The sequence below is a fragment of the Grampus griseus genome, assembly GCF_964374135.1.
Source record: "Grampus griseus genome assembly, chromosome: 15".
NCBI lineage: Eukaryota > Metazoa > Chordata > Mammalia > Artiodactyla > Delphinidae > Grampus > Grampus griseus.
The window spans coordinates 17,960,713-17,981,042 of record NC_139009.1 but is presented as its reverse complement, the minus strand read 5'-3'; the positions used below and the strand labels follow the sequence as shown (position 1 = coordinate 17,981,042).

Genomic DNA, 20,330 nt, shown 5'->3' with positions numbered 1-20,330 from the left:
TTGATGTGTATCAAAGTCCTTTGTAATTGGTAAAGCACTTCAAATATTTTTAGTTATATTAGTATTAAAAACTGCTGTGTTCTAGGTAACGGGGGCTCTAGAAAGAGGAATAAAATAAAATTCCTAGCCTCAAGGTGCTCAATGTCCATTGGGAAGTCAAACATATGCAGTCTTCATGTTTAAAGAGAATTTAATAATAATTGGAAAATAATATAAAATAACATTGGTGGATTAGGGAAGAGTTAGCTTGGGAATGCTGGCAAATTGTCCATGACTTAATTTTAAATTTTTGACAGACTTATTCCTTTTGCTACTTCCTACTGGGGTAGGAATGTGTCTTGGTTTCATTCAAAACCATAGCATTAATCTGCTTTTTAAATCTATATTTACTTTGTTTCATAGATTTCTTTGTGGGTAAGAGTATTTGAAATGTTTGCTTTCTTTTTAAAAAAACTGCTCATAGTCATTTTTGTCTTTTTAAATGTGAAGAGTCTACATTCCTAAATTAAGTATATGATCTATTCACTAAATGAGATGAAGGAGGTACAGTCGGCCTTCCATATCTGCTGGTTCCACATCCACAGATTCAGGCAACAATTTCGTCTCCAGTTGGTTGAATCCACAGATGTGGAATCCATGGATATGTAGGGCTGACTGTGCTACGCTATTTTATATAAGGGACTTGAGCATCCTCGTATTTTGGTATCTGCAGGGAGTCCTGGAACCAGTCTACCATGGATACTGAGGGATGACTGTACAATATATTGGCTAAGAGTTTGGCCTTTGGTGTCAGAAAAGTGTTAGTTTATCTTTAGCTTTACTGTTAAGTATGTAACTTTAAGTAAATGAAAGCATCTGATCCTTATTTGCATCCTCTATAAAATGGGGGAAATAATACCTATCTAACTGGACTACTGTGAGTTTTTACCGAAAGGAAGTGTATACAGTTGACCCTTGAACAATACAGGGGTTAGGGGCACCAACCTCTGCGCATTTGAAAATCCGTGTATAACTTTTGACTCCCCGCAAACTTAACTACTAATAGCCTACTGTTGATAGGAAGCCTTACCAATAACATAAACAGCACGCATGTTTTGTATTGTGTTTATATACTGTGTTCTTACAATAAAGTAAGCTAGAGAGAAGAAAATGTTATTAAGAAAATCATAAAAGATTTACAGTACTGTACTGTATTTATCACAAACAAAATTTTATGTTGCCTGAATACAAGATGAATTCTCTCTCAACCTACATCAATATTGTCTTATATGATACAAAACACTGTAGATGTTATATATATTACTAACACTAGACATCAAGAATGAAAAGATAATATGAAAAAGAAATTCATATTTATTACAGGTATAATGATTCATGCATTGATAGCAAAGAAGCAGCAGTATGATTGTTTCATGGTAGCCTAGCCTATGCACTAGTGAATGAATTGTTATAAAATTTTTATGGCATACACAAATTACAGTCATATTCATAATACAGTAATGGAAACATTGTTATATTAGGAAAAAAACTCTTACCTGTGATGATTGGCTGATATGCAGCTTCTCCAATTACGAGAGAGGGGCATGCTGTATAGTAATACAGTTCTTTGAAAGCAAAGGTGTAAAACTGTAAGAAAATGAACACATTATTAATTTTTTATTAAATATCACTCACCTTATACCTATGTAAGGATATGCTGGCCGTTTCAGTACAAGTCTTGCACACAATAGTCTACACAATGAATACTTTAAGTGGTAATTATGACAAAAATGTCTCATACAGTTCTTGCTGTACAGTTATTAGATTTTCACATGAAGACACTGGCACACATACATAATAGAAAGTTTATTAACTGTACAGAATGATGATTGTTTACTATTCATTAAATGGAAGTGGATTATCATAAAGGTCTTCATCTTTGTCATCTTCATGTTGAGCTGGCTGAGGCGGAGGAGAAGAGGAGGGGTTGGACTTGCTGTCTCAGGGGTGGCAGAGGTGCAAGAGGTGGAGGAGATGCAAGGCACGGCAGGAGAGACAGGCGCACTTGGTGTAACTTTATGAAAATACATCATAATTTCTGCTTGACTTTTTTGCTTTTTCATTTCTCTAAAAATGTTTCTGTATGGTACCAATCCTTCTTCCACCGTTTGCTCTAGTCTCAGTGCCCATGTCATAGACAGGTCCATGTGGTAAAAGCAGTCAAAAGCAGTTTTGAGTAATCGGAAGTTTTCTGCCAGATTGTCTAAGGTCAGTTTGTTTTCTGGCACTGCTTCTTCTACATCTTCCTTCTCATTGCCTGACACTAGTTCGGAAGCACTCATATCCATCTTCTGGATATTTCGTCTTCTGTCAGTGCCTCTGGTGTTATGTCTGTTAGCTCTTGAGTTTCTCCAAGATTCATATCTTGAGGCCCTTCATGCCCCACCTTTTTTTTTGGCCATATCTACAATCTCTTTTGTGATTTACTTAATTGGCTCTATCATAAATCCTGTAAAGTCACCCACAGCATCGGGACACAGTTTTCTCCAGCAGGAATTTATTGTTTTGGGCTTGGTGACTTTCATGGCTTTTTCTAACAATAATGGAGAGAAATGGTGTAACCCTTCCAGACATTCATGATGTTCTCTCTATTGGGGCTCTCTTCCATAGTGTTGACAGTCCTTTCCATAGTGTCCTGTCTATAATGAGGCTTAAAAGTCCTTATGAACCCCTGATCTAGAGGCTGAATTAGAGTTGTTATGTTTGGGGACAAGTAGACCACTTCAGCATCTTTGGTATTGAACTCATCGAGTTCTGGGTGGCCAGGGGCATTGTCCAATATCAAAAGAACTTTAAAAGTGGTTCTCTTACTGGAAAGGTGCTTCCTCACTTCAGGGATGAAGCATAGATGGAAACAATCCAGAAAAAGAGTTCTCATTGTCCAGGCTTGCTTGTACAACCAAAAGATTGGCAGCTGGTGTTTATCTTTTCCCTTCAAGACTCGAGAGTTAGCAGCTTTATAGATAAAGGCAGTCCTGATCGTAAACCCGATTGCATTTGCCCAAAACAGTAGAATTACCTTATCCCTTCCAGCCTTAAATCCTGGTGCTCATTTCTCTTCTTTACTAATAAATGTGAATAGGGCACTATTGTCTGCATTAAAAACCTGTTCAGGCAGATACCCTTTCTCATCAACGGTTTTCTTAATTGTGTCTGGGAACTTGTTTACTACCTCTTGGTCAGCAGACGGTGCTTCTGTTACCTTGACATTTTTTTTTTTTTAATTTTTAAAAAAAATGTTTATTTTTTTCAAAGAAAAATAGCAATAGCCAACTGGAAACCTGCTTATTCTTCAACTCCAATTTTGTTTTCTTTAAATTTAGAAGTGACTTAACTGATTTACTATTTTAAACAAACCCCAGCACTTCCCTGGTGGTCCAGTGGTAAAGAATCTGCCTTACAGTTCAGGGGACACGGGTTTGATCCCTGGTCAGGGAACTAAGATCCCACATGCCGTGGCCACTAAGCCCCTGCCAGAGCTCGTGTGCCTCAGCTAGAGAGCCTGCGTGCCGCAAACTACAGAACCCACGCGCTTTGGAACCTGCACGCCACAACTACAGAGCCCATGAGCCCTGGAGCCTATGTGCCACAGCTAGAGAGAGAAAAACCCGCACGCCGCAACTATAGAGAAGTCCGTGTGCTGCAATGAAGAGCCCCCGTGCCGCAACGAAAGGTCCCACGTGCCTCAGCGAAGATCTCCCGCGTGCCGCAACTAAGACCCAGATGCAGCCAAAAATAAAATAAATAATAAATGTTTAAAAACAAACAAACCCTCCCTTTCCCCTTTACATGTTTACCATCTACTTATGCTGAATCCTTCCAAGGAGATTGCTCCAGCATATATCTCCAGGTCCTTGCTTTGCTTATTTTACCAAAAAATGCAAAACACAGTTCCATCCTGCATCTGAAGGGCTCCAATCGTCAAAAATAGGAAAAAAAACCACTTTGGAATAGCCAGTTAACTTGAATAAAAAAAAATCCACACGAATGCCTTTTGGTTGGGGCAGGAATTCACTCCTATGTTCCCGGTAATATGATCCAGCTCCATAAATCCTTGTAATTTATCCTCCCTAGCCTATGCACATACCTCTATCTAAAATTATTTGCTGGCATTAATTTCTACAGGTTTAGATTTTTCATCTTCCTTTTGCTTTAAGTTTTCATAGAATGACCTTGCTTTTTCTTGAATTATATTAGAGTCTACAGGAATACTTTTCTTATATCCTGCATCCACATAAAAGCTGCATTTTCAATATGAGATAAAAAGGTATTTTGCAAAAAGTTCAAGGTTTCACACCTGTTGGTGTAGCTGCAACAAGAGCTTCAGGGATTTCCTTTTCTTCTTTTTTTTAAAATACCCCTTACGCTGGATTCATTTATCTTGAAATGGCTGCAACTGCAGCTGCAGACCTAAATCTACGATACATATCAAGCAATTCAGCTTTTTCTTGTAATGTCATGCCTTTTCTTTGCTTCTTGGGGGCACTTCCAGCATCAACAGTGGCACTTTGTATAGGTCCCATGGTGTTATTTAAAGTTTACTGTATTGCAGTAAACACAAAGAAAAATATGCAGCATCACTTTAAGTAAAAAAAGATCACTTTTTACTGTGATATGTAATTTACTGGAGAGAGGAACTGTTCACGAGGAGAAGATTAGCATCACACGGCATTTTAAGCGGATATTTGCAACACTTGAGTTCAGCGCAATAGCAACAGGAGGTGGCTATGAAATTATTACAGTAGTACAGTATGTACCACAGTTAATTTTATGCAGTTATGATTTAATACTGCATCTTTGTTTACATTTCTGTCGACTGTAAATGGAGCAGGTACAGTGTTTATTCATGTAAGTTTTGATAAATTTTAACTTTTTATGATAGATTTGTGTATATTTTATGGTAGTAAATGATAAAATAGACTAGTATCTACGTATATTTTATACACCCATTACATACTGTGTTCTTAATTTCTTCACTATTTCTAGGCTACCCAGTTCATCTGTGGGTTTTTTCAAATTGACGTAAATCTCCCCCAAAATATTTTCAATATATTTATTGAAAGAAATCCATGTATACAAAGGTCAGCTGTAAAGTGCTTATCACATTAACTGGTGTTAAATACACTGTACTTCCTTTTTGCAATTGTGTGAGGCCATAGTTCTAAAAAAGAGCTGTGTTTCATGTATGTAAAAGTAGTGATTAAATCTTTACTCTTCTTCTCTCATTATGTAATTCTAGCCTTATAAAGTTTTTTTTTTCAAAAGGGGCAAAGTTTTGTGGTTGAATTGTCTTTCATTTAAAGTTATTAGAGGGACTTCCCTGGTGGTGCAGTGGCTAAGAATCCACCTGCCAATGCAGGGGACATGGGTTTGAGCCGTGGTCCGGGAAGATCCCACATGCCGCGGAGCAACGGAGCCCGTGAGCCACAACTACTGAGCCTGTGTGCCACAACTGCTGAGCCCGTGTGCCACAACTGCTGAGCCCGTGTGCCGCAACTACTGAAGCCTGCTTGCCTAGAGCCCATGCTCTGTCCACAACAAGAGAAGCCACCACAGTGAGAAGCCCGTGCACCACAGTGAAGAATAGCCCCTGCTCGCCACAACTAGAGAAAGCCCGTGCGCAGCAACAAAGACCCAATGCAGCCAAAAATAAATAAATAAATTAAAAAAAATAAAATTATTAGAGAACACTGGAAGTTTAATGAACATTGTTATCAGTAAGGGAGAAATGAAAAATTGTATCCATTCTTTAATAAGCTGACCTTCCTGTGAACTAAGAATTAGCTTTAAGTAATTTTGAAATGAAAATAAACTCTATTAATTTGAGTAAATTATATAACAGTTTTCATTTGTAATTAAAATTTATTTACCTTAAATCAAGTTCCTACATAGATCTGTGATTTATTGAGAAAAATGACACTGTGAAAGTACCGGAAGAAAACTCAGGAGAATTTTGTTTCTAATCTCAGAGTAGGGAAAGTCTTAACTATGGAAGAAAAGAATCCACTATATAAAATCTTTTTTTTACATTCTGCGTGGCAACAATATGGTAAGCAAAACCAAAAGATGATACCCTTTGAAGAAAAATATTTTCATTTCCTTTCATAGAGAGAGTCTAATTTTTAAGTAAATATAGCTCCTAGAAATCAGTAAGCAGAAGACCAATGATCCAATAGAAAAATTGGCAAAGGATATGAACAGAACTTGTGTAGAAAAAGCAATATTAATGGCTCTTTCAAGATATGAAAAATGCTCATCTTCCTTGATAATAGAAATAAAAATTAGAATGAAAATGAGGTAACATCCTTTATCTTAAAACGTTAGTCAAGAACAAGAAGTTTGATAATAAATTGTTGGTGAGCAGTCTTAAATATTTCTGGTGAGAGGTGTAAATTGATACATCAATGGAAGATAATTTGCAAGTATCTAAATTAGGAATGACACATGCCTTTTGAACCATAAGTTCCACTTCTATAATTTTTTATATTGATATGTTTATATTCATGTGAAATGTTAAATGTACACAGATGTTTGTTCAAGCATTATTGATAATAGGAAAAGATTGAAAACAGCTTAAATGTCCATGAGTAGGGGACTCGTTTAATTACGGCACATCCATATAGTGCGGCATTTTGTAGCTGTTAAAAAAGTATGAAGCAGATCTTTATGTACTTACATGTAAGCTAATTAAAATATATCAATAACATAAAATAGGCTATGTTATACAATAAAAGCAATATGTATAGTGTGTTTAAATGTGTTTAAAAATACATGTTTGTTTATGTGTATAAATGACATGTATAGAAGAATAAACAAACTGAAAACAGTAGTTGTCTACTGGGTGGAGACCTTGTGGTTAGAGTCTGGGGTGATAAGGAGCTTTCCTTTTTCCTGTATAATCTTTCTTACCTGCTGTATGTTGTACCATTTGCTTATATTACCTATTAAGAAAATACAGTAATTAAATTAAAAATGAAAACTAATACAATAAATAATGTTTGTTTTCTTTTTATACTAGGCATATTTGATGAGACCGTCTATAATATTTTTTGATGAAATAGATGGATTAGCTCCAGTTCGCTCTAGCAGGCAAGATCAGATCCACAGGTAATTTTTCCTAATCTGATTATGTTGAATTCTTTTCATTTGTTGACATAGTATTTAGATTTAGCCCTTGGATAAGTGCTATGAGGCTTATAAGATGTGACCTCTGTCCTTGAGGAAGACTTCTTTCATTAGCACAGGGGTCAGCAAACCAGGACCCATGAGCCAAATCTTCTCCCTGTTTTTGTAAATGAAGTTTCATTGGAACACAGCCATATTCATTGCTTTTTGCGTTATATACATCTCCTTTTGCACTACAAGAGCAGAGATGAGGGAGGGGTTGTGAGAGGAAGATCATATGACTTGCAAAGCCTTAACACATTTACTTTCTGGCCCTTTACAGAAAAAGATGCCTAATCCTGATATAGCATAATGTTTTTGAAATTTATCCACGTCACATACACTAATATTTTGTTCTTTTTAATTTCTGAGTAGTAGTCCTTGGGCAGCGTGTGTGTCTCTGTGTGTATGTGTATGTCTGTATGTGTACCACAATTTGTTTAATTCCTCTGATAGAGATTTGGTTTGCTTCTATATTTGGCCATTATGATAATGCTGCTGTGAACATTTGCATACACATTTTCATGGGACCATATGTTTTCATTTCTGTTGGGTAAATACCTTAGAGAGAAATGGCTGAATCCTATGTTAAATGTTTGTTTAAATTGATACTACTTTCCAAAGTGGTTTACCATTTTATGTTTTTAACTGTAATGTATCAGGATTTGAGATGCTTCTCATTCTTGCCAGCATTTCGTATTTTTACTCTCTAACTCTTGCTATTCTAATGAGTGTGTAGTAGTGGATTAATTTTCATTTTTCTGATGACTAATAATATTGAGCATCTTTGCATGCACTTATTGCTCATTTACATATTTTCTTTTGTGAAGTGTCTGTTATATTATTTTACCCTTTAAAAATAAAGAAATCATATTGTATGTCTCATTGTAGTGTAAGTTTTTTTTATGTGCTCTTAAAACAAGCCCTTTGTCAGATCTATGTTTTGAAAAGTTTTCTACTAGTCTGGCTTGCCTTTTTCTTAAATATGACTTTTTGAAAATCAAAAAGTTTTAGTCTTGATGAAGCCCTTATGTAAATTGTTTTGGTATATATTTTTGTGTCTTGAGAATAATTTCCTAAACCAATTTGTCAACTATTCTATATTTTCTTCTAAAATATTAGTAGTGTTAGCCCTTAAATTTTGGTCAGTGATTCATTTTAAAGTTAACATTCATATGTCAACATAAGGTAAGGGTTTGAGTTAATTTTTATAGCTAGTGCAAGGTATGGACTGAAATTTACTTTTTCCATATTTTTTTTTCCAATTGTTCCAGGACCATTTATTGAAAAGGTTACCTGTCTCCATTGAATTACTTGGCATCTTTGTCAGAAATTGACCATTAAGCTGTCTATTCCTAGACTTGTTAGTTGGTTTCATTGATCTTTAGGTTTATCCTTATATCATTGACTTAATTACTTGAGAAATTTATACAGTCTTATTAGTATAAGTCCCCAACCTTGTTCTTTGTAATTTAAAAAAAAATCTTTTTTAAAGAGCAGTTTTAGGTTTACAGCATAATTGAGAGGAAGGTACAGAGATTATTCCATTTACTCTGTGCCCACACTGATACACAGCCTCCCCCATTATCAACATCTTTCATCAGAGAGGGTACATTTGTTACAATTGAGGAACCTGCATTGACACATGATAATCACACAAAGTGTGTAGTCACTCTGGGTGTTTTGCATTTTGTGAGTTTGGACAAATGTATAATAACATGCATATGTCATTATAGTATCACACAGAGTATTTTCATTGTCCTAAAAATCCTCTGTGCTCTACCAACTCATCCCTCCTTTCCCTCCCCACCCCACCCCCTCAGTCCCTGGCACTAATGATTTTTTACTATCTACCCTCGCCCTTTCCGTAATGCTATGTATTTGTAATCATCCAGCATGTAATCTTTCAGGTTAACTTCTTTCATTTAGCAATATGCATTTAGCAATATGCATTTTGACTTTTCTTGGCTTTTTGTTTGTTTGTTTCTTCTGTTTGCTTTAGGTTTAGTTTTCTCTTTTTCTAAATTATTCAGATGGAATTTTAGACTTTGACTGAAACTTTTTTCTTTTCTAATATAGGCATTGAAAGCTATAAATTTCTTTTTAAGCACTGCTTTAGCTGCATCCCAGTTTTTGACCTCTTATATAATCAGTGTCCTACAGTTCAAACTAATTTCCAGTTCGTCTTGTCATTTCTTCTTTGACACAATGAATATTTAGAAGTGTGTTGTTTAGTTTACAAGTTGTGTTTTTTATCTTATTGTTTCTAATTTAATTTTTTAATTGAGGTATAATTAACATAAAACACTGTATTAGTTTCTCTAATTTAATTTTATTGTGGTCAGAAACGATAACTCTTAAAGTCATTTTAAATTCACTGCAGTTTTCTTTATGTCCCAGGTATTGTCTGTGTTGTGAATTTGTATTCTGCTGTTTGTGGTGTAATATTCTCTATATATATCAAGTAAGACAGGGTTATAATAATGTTATGCAGGACGTTTTGTGTTTTTACTGATTTTTTTTGTCTAGATATTTTATGAACATTAGAGAGATGTGGTAAAATGTCCAACTATGATTGTAGAATTGTCTCTTTAATTCTGCCAGTTTTTGTTTCATTTATTTTGAAGTTTTGTTTTGGGTGCAAACACATTTATTATTTTGGATGTCTTTATTTTGAAGTTGCCTTCTAATTATGAAATGCCCCTCTTTATCTTTGTTAATACTTTTTGTTTTGAAATCTATTTTCATTAGAATCTAATGAAATGATTATCTAATGATTAGATAATGATTAAGCTAATCTAGACTTCTGATGTTTTTTGCTTGGTACATTTTTTTTCCATTAACTTACTACCTACCTTTCAGTGTCTTAATATTTAGAGTATTACTTTTGTGGATAATACATAGTTGGGTCTTGTTTTCCTAACTGGACAATCTCTTCATTTTAATTTGAAAGTTTAATCCATTAATGTTTGTGTAATCATTGACACAAATGAATTGGAGAATACCATTTCATGTTTGTTTTCTATTTATGTGTGTTTTCTTTTTGTTTTTCATTTCTTGCTTTTCTAAAGAGAATATTTGGAGATATTTTAGAATCTTTTTATTTTACTACTGATTTTTTAAAAAATTAATTAATTTATTTTTATTTTTGGCTGCGTTGGGTCTTCATTGCTGCGCGCAGGCTTTCTCTAGTTAGGGCGAGGGGGGCTACTCTTCATTGCGGTGCACGGGCTTCTCGTTGCTGTGGCTTCTCTTGTTGCGGAGGATGGGCTCTAGGCGTGCGGTCTTCAGTAGTTGTGGCTTGCGGGCTCTAGAGTGCAGGCTCAGTAGTTGTGGTGCATGGGCTTAGCTGCTCCATGGCATGTGGGATCTTCCCAGACCAGGGATCGAACCTGTGTTCCCTGCATTGGCAGGCAGATTCTTATCCACTGCACCACCAGGGAAGCCCTACTACTGATTTTTTTTTTCTTTTGCGGTATGCGGGCCTCTCACTGTTGTGGCCTCTCCCGTTGTGGAGCACAGGCTCTGGACACGCAGGCTCAGCGGCCATGGCTCATGGGCCCAGCCGCTCCGCAGCATGTGGGATCTTCCCAGACCGGGGCACAAACCCGTGTCCCCTGCATCGGCAGGCGGACTCTCAACCACTGTGCCACCAGGGAAGCCCCCTACTACTGATTTTTTTAAAGCTCTTTTATTGAGGTATAATTGATACAGAATACTGTATATACTCATTGATATACTTAAAGAGTACACTTGGTAATTTTAACATATGTATTTACTTGTGAAACTGTAACTATCAATACATATAAGGATACATATAAGAGAGGTTCCAAATGGTGGGAAAAAGGGATGCAAAAGCTTAGTCACAAATATTCACAGCAGTGTTATTCATAATAGTCATAACATGGAAATAACCCAGATGTGCATTAGCTGATGAATGGTTAAATAAAATGTGGTATATCCACATGGTAGAATATCATTCAGCCTCAAAAAGGAATGAGATTCTGACACATGCTACATGTGTTTATCTTATACATGTAACATTGGTGAACCTCACATATGTTACGCTAGTTGAAACAAAGCCAGACACAAAAGATCACATATTGTACTGTTTCATTTATGTAAAATGTCCAAAATAGTCAAATTCAGAAAATGGTATAAAAGTGTATCAAGTAAATACTAACAGAAAGCTACTATTGCTATATTAGACAAAAGAGACTAAGACAGAAAGCATTATTATACATAAAAAGAGGATCAATTTACAATGATAAAATCTTCAATTTATTAAAAGATGTAATAGTTTAAAATTTATAATTCCCTAATTACTACATTTCAAACTGTATAAAACAAAAATTGACAGAACTGCAAAGAGTCAAATTGATAATCATTGTGAGAGATATCATGTACCTCTCAGTAATTAATAGATCAAATGAGCATAAAATAAATTCTCTACAGATTATTTGAAAAACTTTATTATATTAATCTGATCTTGTGGGCATACTTATCTAAGGCAATTATAGAATGAACACTGTTTTCAAACAAATATAGCATTTATAAAAATTGACCATATATTGTGCCTTAAATCACAACTAATTTCCAAAGTTTAGTAATATACAAAATATAAGAAACAAATGACAAAAAGATAAGCAGAGAATTTTATGTTTTTATCAAGAACTATTGTCCTAACTCTAAGCAATCTCTGGTATTAGTAAAATAAAAAATTATAGCTAACTATGTATGAACTGCAAACAGAGATATGCAGAAATCAGGAAAGTAGAAAGTCACTTCTTTGAAAAAAATAAAATTGACCAACCTGTTGCACAATTGGCCATGATAAAAAAAGACAGTGATAAAGCAATATTTAGGAATACAAAATATGATGTTATTTTAGATTCTGTAAGCATTAAAGGTTAAGAGGATGAAGGCCTAAGCTTAAGAGGTAAAAGTATAAAACTTCTAGGAAAAAACCTGTGGGAACATCTTCATGACCTGTATGAATGTTCACAGCTTTTTTGGTAATAGCCAAAAACTGGAAACAGTCTAAATGTCCATCAACATGTGAATCAACAAATTGGGATCCATCCACAAAATGGAATATTGCTTAGCAATGAAAAGGAATAAACTATTGTTAAACCAACAATGTGGTGAATTTCAAAATAATCATGCTGAGGGAAAGAATCCAGAAAAAAAAAGTATTTACTGTGTGATCCCATGTATATAAAATTTTAGGTAATGCAAGCTAATCTATAGTGACAGAACTCAGATCAGTGGTTGCCAGGGGATTGGGTCAAAGAAGAGCAGTAGGGAATGGATTTTGAAGGGCATGAAGAAGAGCATGATGGATATTACTTTTTTTCATTATGGTGATAGTTTCACATACTTCAAAACTTAGCAATTTGTATACTTTAAATATATTCAGTGTATTGTATGTCAGTTATATCTGCAGAAGACTTAAACCTATTTAGAGTGATATGAGAAAGTTAAATGGAACTTAGTTTTACTTGTGAACATGGATATAAAAATCCATTTTTTTAGTCTTTAAGACTGATAAAAGTTAGTATAAGCAGCAATTTTTGCAACTTTTTCTTTCTTCCCTTTTTAAAATTTTGTCTGAAAATTTTGTTACAGCTCTATAGTATCAACCCTCCTTGCTCTTATGGATGGATTAGACAATAGGGGCGAAATTGTTGTTATTGGTGCTACAAATAGACTTGATTCTATAGATCCTGCTCTCAGGAGACCTGGTCGTTTTGACAGAGAATTTCTTTTCAACCTTCCTGATCAAAAGGTAAGAGTTTTTGATATATTAAGATTTATTTGTGACTCAATTATGAAATATATATATATGTATACATATACTTTGAAAATGGTATTTTATGAGTTGTCATTTTCAAAATTTTGTGCTTGTTGGATATCTTAGTTACTCCGTAAAAAATTCTTGTCATTATTGAATAATTTAATCTTTTTTGTTAACAATTATCAGAAAGTTTATGATTTTTAGGAAGTAAGGGTATGATTTTTAGGTTACTATAGATGCTTACTTACTCTTTTCTTTAGTTCTCCACATTGTATTAATTATCTTGTATGACAGGTTATATGTCTCTTGTTCACCAAAGTAGCTTTGTTCCCATAAAAATAACGTTTTTAGAGTAATGGTAGCTTTATGAATAAGAGCCCAATATGCAAATTCTCATAGAAATGGCTGTAACATCTTAATTAAAAGCAGCAAATGCCATTCATTATAGTGTAGTTTTAAAAAGAACATAATAAAAAAAATAAGAACATAAGTAAAACAGGGCAATGTGTAGTCATTGACTATGTAAAATGTTATTTAATATGTTATACAGAGTTCTCTTGTCCTATTTTTACTTGGCAATATTTTGGTTAGTCTTTGACCAGTTTAATCATTGACTGTCATCTTCACTGCACATTTATATTTGAGAGGGAGGGACATATTCAGAGAAGATTCTGTATTTGACAATGCTTTGCATGTATTAAACATATCAAGCCTAATTAGAACCTTTATAACACATACCTATATAAATATAACCAAAAGAGAGCAGAGAAGGTACTACATATGAATATATATATTTATACACACACACACACACATGCACACACGAGCACTTGCTATTATATGGCTTTGATTTTGGATCTCTGTAAAATGCCTTGTTTATGTACATAGATGTGAGAAGCTTAGTGATTAGTACAGTACAGTAGACTCTAGGGAAATGAAGGCAATGGCTCTGCTGTATAGAGCAGTCTGTGTAGAGCAGTCTCTACCTCAGTTCGACAGTCTGAACAGCCACTATATCTGTCTCAGTTTTGGATTGACGATCCAACTTATAGGCTTTTTTTTGGCACCAAGTTTATTTAGCTTTGTCAGGATGGGAAACATAGTGTATACAGCATCATTTTTGTTACCCGAGTGAGCTTCTAGGGCTGTACCAGTGCATAGAGGTACGCTTAGTTATAGGAGACAAGACTGAAGTAGTCTACTTCAGCATGGGGAAGCATCAGCTATCTTATTTGGAACATCTTACAACAGTTCAAGCACATCTTTTAGGCTCTACCAGTAGATGGGGAATATGCTTATTAGCTCTAAGAGACACAGCCAGTGTTCATTTCGGCACAGGAAAGCCATTACCTTGATTTTCCAATTATCTTCTCTAGTGTCCTAGTCATGTAGGCCTCAAAGTCCATATGCCAACCATAGTCCTTACAATTCAGGTATAGTCCACACAAATCAGAGATTTAACAGTAAACGAGGTCTAGAACAGTACTGTCCAGTTGAATTTTCTGTGATGATGGAAATGTTCTGTGGCTTACTATATTGTATAAGTATGGATCTTGAACATAGTTTTCCATGTTAATTTTAACTTTCGAAGTTTCAAGAAAACAGTGCTTAAGACCTAAACCTAAGATCATTTTTCTTGGCCTGGGTCTGTGGAAAAAACCTAGACTGGCTGTTCACCTTTTTTTCCTTAGGTAATATTTAAGGTCATGAGACTAGATGATACAATTCCTCTGTCTTAAGAAGCAGTCAGTAAGGTAAGAGGAAAACTAGGAGAGTGGGATTCTGGAAGCCAAGTGAAGAAACTATATCAATGGGGAAGGTATAATTAACTGTGTCGGATGTTGCTAAATTAAATCACATGACAGAAGATTGGCGATTGTATTTAGCATTATGTAGGTCATTGGTGAAACCTGATGGGAACAATTTCAATTAGTAGTGGGTGCAAAAAACTTGACTCGAATATGGTTAGTTTAAGTGAATGGAGGGGAGGAATTGGAGACAGTGAATGGAGATAAATTTTTCAAAGTGTTTTGCTGTAATAAGAAGCAAAGGATTGAGGTGAGATGTTGAGCAAATTGGGGACAAGAGAAGGTGTTTTGTTATTTTTAAGATGGGAGAAATATCCCGTAGGGAAGGAAGTTTTGGTGATGAAATTGAGAAAGGAGAATTATCTTCTTGCCTTGATAGGCGAGAAGGGGGATTGGATTTAATGTATGAGTGATGAGAATGACTTTATTTTTAATTTAAAAAAATTTTATTTATTTATTTGTCTCTGCTGGGTCTTAGTTGCAGCATGTGGGATCTAGTTCCCTGACCAGGGATCAAACCTGGGCCCCCTGCCCTGGGAGCGTGGAGTCTTAGACACTGGACCACCAGGGAAGTCCCGAGAATGACTATAGATAGGAATTTGATAGTTCATCTGTTATAATAGGGAGAAGACAGAATATTGCGGGTACACATGCTAACAGGTGGACAGAGTTGGTATGGGGTACCTTTGGAAGTTTCCTTCTGATTGCTTCAGTTTTCTCAGTGGATTAGGAAGCAAGTTCTGAACGAGAGGCTGAGCGTGAAGACAGAGAAGCCATGAACTAGTCTGCTGGAAGATAGCCTCATGAATAGAATAGAGAAGGGTTAAGGGCAGTCATAAGGCTCCATTTGGTTATTAATTTAAATTGATACCAGTCAGTGTCTAATATTAGCATGCAGTTTGGGAAGTGGAATATCATGACTCTTGCTATTTGAGCAAGTGACAGTAAAAAACAAACAACAAAAAAAGTAAGTCTTGGTGCCAAATTTTAATAATTTTGTTAACTCTTTATTACCATAAAATAGCATGTACCTTCTTTATGCAGTAATGCTTAATTTCTTTTGTTTATCATCAGCAGCAGTATGATTATTGTTATAAATGTTATGTGTATATTCATGAATCCTAAAGAATGAGTGACCTGAGTTTGCCTTTGACTCTTAATAATAGAGGAAGCTACTTTCTATTAGGAGAAACCATATGATTTACTATTCTGTATGCCATATAAAGTAAATTGTAATGAAACATTTCTTGATTTAAATAATTTCTTCTATTTCTTGTTTTTATGATAAAGAAAGGAGACTCTTTATATAGAAAAAGAGAAAGGCACTTAAACGTCTCAGAGACCTGACAATAACTTTTGACTTTACGTAATTAATTTCATTTCCTCTAAATCTTTACTTATTTTGTAAAATGAAGGGATACAGATAGATTTTTTTTTTTTTTGCGGCATGTGGGATATTCCCGGACCAGGGCACGAACCCGCATCCCCTGCATCGGCAGGCGGACTCCCAACCACTGCGCCACCAGGGAAGCCCCGATAGATCTTTTTTGAGATATCTTCCAGCTTAGATTTTTTTTTGCCGTGTTTCTGATTCTCTAAGGGTCTTGAATGAGTGGCGCCCCTTCTGCTAATGAAGTCTATATAGATTCTTAATGTCATCTTCTAGACTATGTAAGCTCTGAGAATTATATTTTTGGGGGACCTTGGTTTTATATTCTTTTAATATCTGTTCAGGCAGATATTTCAAGTTGAAAGAAAATATTTCTTACATCATTGATTTATTTTTGGTAGCTGAACACCTAACTTGGAACTTGGAATTGAAGCAATAGCTATTGATTCCAGATTTTGTCAACTTTTTGAACAAAGTTTATCTTGAAAACTTTCAAGTTCTTTTTGTTTTTGTGCTAGACCCCAGATTCCTCACCAAGGCAATAATATTATCATCTTGGTTATGATTTGCTTTTTCATAGTCTCAAGAAACTCAAGTAACAGTGTTGAGGAAACAAGTATACTCAATTTTTTTTTTTTTTTTTTTTTGCGGTACGCGGGCCTCTCACTGCTGTGGCCTCTCCCGTTGCGGAGCACAGGCTCCGGACGCGCAGGCTCAGTGGCCACGGCTCACGGGCCCAGCCGTTCCGCGGCATGTGGGATTCTCCTGGACCGGGGCATGAACCTGTGTCCCCTGTATCGGCAGGTGGACTCTCAACCACTGCGCCACCAGGGAAGCCCAAGTATACTCAATTTTAGAAAGCATTGTCTTTCCCCTGAAAGAAGGCAAATGTGAAAAAAAAATTCTGATGTGACTTTTCAGGTGATTATGGACTCATACTTCAGTGTTTATGTTTTACTGTGGGAGAAAAAGAAATTTCATTTAATTTGGAACCAAGATGTTAAAATTTTGATTGTGCTATACAGTTAGATTTAAGGTAAAGAATGCTCTTTTGAAAGAAAAAAATCAAGGTAAAATTGTTTAAACCTTTCTTTTACAGTGAATTCAATTAATATTTATGGAGATTACCTTGTTATATATTAAATGTGAAAGCATTAACTAACCTACAAGATGATGTTTATTATATTTATTTACTTAATTGAAAACTTCTTCAACTTAAAACTTTAATGATACTTTATGCATATTAGAACCAAAAGGCCTGTGAAATCTAAATATAAGGTTTGTTTAAAAGATGATTATTATAACACATTAAAGTTTTTTTGTTTACATGTTTTCAAATGGTTAAAATGACTTGGAGGAAAGTGAAATTTAGTTTTGAGTTCTAGTCCTATATCAGTCACGTAGTCATATGTGCCGCTAGTCAAGTTCCTTTACCTCTCAGGTATCTTAGTTTGTGAAACAAAGATCTCTGCTACATAGCTCACAGGGTTATTATGGGAATCAGAGTTGATGCGGATGCCAAGCTGTTTATGTTTCTTTTAAAATAAACAGTTGCTTTTCTGGGATATGGTTAGTTGATAAATTTGTTCCATCTAATACATTTTGGGGTTGAGGATATTTTATTTATTTGTACTTTTTTCCTTAGGCAAGATTTTATTTATCTGTGCTTTTCTTCTTAGGCAAGAAAACACATTTTACAGATCCATACCAGGGACTGGAATCCAAAATTGTCAGATGCTTTTTTAGGTGAATTGGCTGAAACATGTGTTGGTAAGTGCTACTGTTTGAATTTTTTGATTGTCATTGTTTGTTCTGATCAGCCTCCCTTTCCCCTTATGTTTGGAATGTGAATGAGTATAGTTGTGTTTTTGTGCAATAGATGGCTTTGCCTTTAAATGTAAACATTTCACTTGACGTTTGAACACTTCTAAATTAGAATTTTAGCTGCCATTAGGTGTTTTGATTATCAAAGCTCAGTGGTCATATGCCTTTCATTGAGTGCTGGATTTCCAGTATTACTACAGTGTCTCCTTTTAGGAATTGTTCCCTTTCAGAAGTTTTACTAAGAAAAATAAGCTTAAACGAGAGGTGAAGGTCCAGGGATAGGGCAGGATTGTAGTCTTTTACTTCACAGATTACATGATGGACTCATCCTCATGCTGGTGGTTTAGAAAGAAGTTGAGTGAGAGGAGTCTTCAAAGAAAATACTTAATGACATCTGCTAGTATTTCCCCAAATGTAAAACTCTCCAAGTTAATAAGTTATTCACAAAGTAGAAGATCTCCTACAGAGTGAACGAACACTACTGTCCTAAAAGGATATGGTGAGAGTGTTTTATGTACATACATGACCATACATAGGAGACGGAATTCAGAGGTTTTAGAATTCAGGGTTTTGGCTCTAATTAGGTCTGAAATAAAAATGAATGTGGTATTAAGCGACTGAATATACACACAGGTATTTTTCCTTCATTCTTTTTCTGTCTTTTGTCTGTTTTCCTCTTATTCTCTCAAAAATATAAATTAAAAAATCTCTCCATGAACTTTTTTTAAGCATTATGAAGAAGTCCCCCTAATAAGTCCACTAACAGTCAGCAGTCTACTTGGGAAAATTTTAAAGTTACCAAAACCAAAAAGAACAACTTAGTTAAAAAATCATTGTGGTCCACCATCAAATAATTAAAACTTAAATAGAACATTAGTCCATTCAGTTAGCTACATCCGAATTATCCTCTTCATCCACAGGGACCTCCATCTCCGAAGCAGCATACCTCAGCTTTTGAACCACAAAGACCTCGACATCTTCTGGTGAGGAGAAAACGTAAATCTCTCCAGCACTACTCCAGTTTAAGCTTTGCCTGGTATAAGAGAGCATGCGCCAAACCCATTTCATGTAAATTTGGCTTGACCTTTGCAAAGCCTTGTGCTGCTTTATGGGAGAGGGTGGTATTTGGTACAAAATCCAGTCTTTGCCCTTTTTGAAATTTGACCCCTTTTATTTCCTGTTACTTTTATGATATTATTGTGTTACAGTATAGATCAGAATGGGAAATATTTGTAGATTCATCTGTGAATTTGTCACAGAATGATCCTTAACTGAAATAAGCAGAAGTCTTCAAATAATTTTGGAAATTCCCTAAGAGTAATTTTAAAATTACTTTTTTACCCTATCTACCATCTGAAATATTATATACTCTAATTCTTCATCTTAAATATTAGACTCTCAGTTTCCTTTTTCATTTCGAAAGGCCACTCCTTCTCATTTTACCAAGTTATTTATTTTAGCTTTTAGTCTGTTTCTTAAGTTAAAAAAATTTTAAGACATATTTTTTTATAGGACTGAAAAAGTTCTCTTGCCTTTTTTGGGGGTGGCGTTGCTAGTTTAGAATCTGCTTATATATACTCTATTTTCTTACTGGAGAGTGACATAAAAATCCATTATAATTAACTGACTTCTGATTTTGATTATGACATTTATTTCATTTAAGTTCACTTTAAAAAAAAAAAGAAAAAAGCAAATACAGGTCTTCCAACAGGAACGGAATAGCAATAAATTTTTAATTCATTATGAGCTTAGCACTTAGGTATCCCAAAGATGTTTTAACATGTATGGGTTCAGCTGAATGAAATTTATGCCTAACAAAAGAGTATGCAGTCTTAATGAACGACTGCAAAGATAGTTGACCTCTTGTTAGAGGTTATGGATTTGGTAACTTTTACCTTGAAATGAATTCCCAAGTACTTGGAGGTTTGCATGCATAATAGGTGTGATTTTTAGTAGTCTTCAAATAATTTGGTATCCAGAACATGTGCACAAATAGTAGGAACTTAAGGTTAATGAAGAACTTTAATCTAATCATATTTCTCTATTCATTTTCACTAAGAGGGCCAAAACAATGAAAGGGTATCTGTCAGTGTGGCATCTTAGCTTGTGGACCTTCATTGTTTGGTATTTTACTTAAAAAGGAACTTCATAAAATTTTATTACCTTTCTCTAGTTTATAACCTCTTTGAATAGCTTATATTTTCATTCTTTCAGACAAATTTCCATCTTAATAGCAGTATTTAGGAATGCGTTTTCTTTGGTATCTAGCTATGTGTGTTCATCAGACTATTAGAGTTGTAATGGTAGA

At 35.0% G+C, this 20,330-nt stretch overlaps 1 protein-coding gene across 1 annotated transcript in view; it reads left to right on the top strand.

The window, feature by feature from the left end:
* Window positions 1-20,330, top strand: part of ATAD2B (ATPase family AAA domain containing 2B) — a gene marked incomplete at its 5' end in the record, with an annotated part of 148,102 nt that overhangs the window by 47,529 nt on the left and 80,243 nt on the right. Inside the window, 3 exons of the mRNA XM_082672915.1 lie at window positions 7,058-7,146; window positions 12,832-12,991; window positions 17,878-17,968. Coding sequence (XP_082529041.1) covers window positions 7,058-7,146; window positions 12,832-12,991; window positions 17,878-17,968 — 340 coding nt within the window. The remainder of the gene's footprint in view (window positions 1-7,057; window positions 7,147-12,831; window positions 12,992-17,877; window positions 17,969-20,330) is intronic.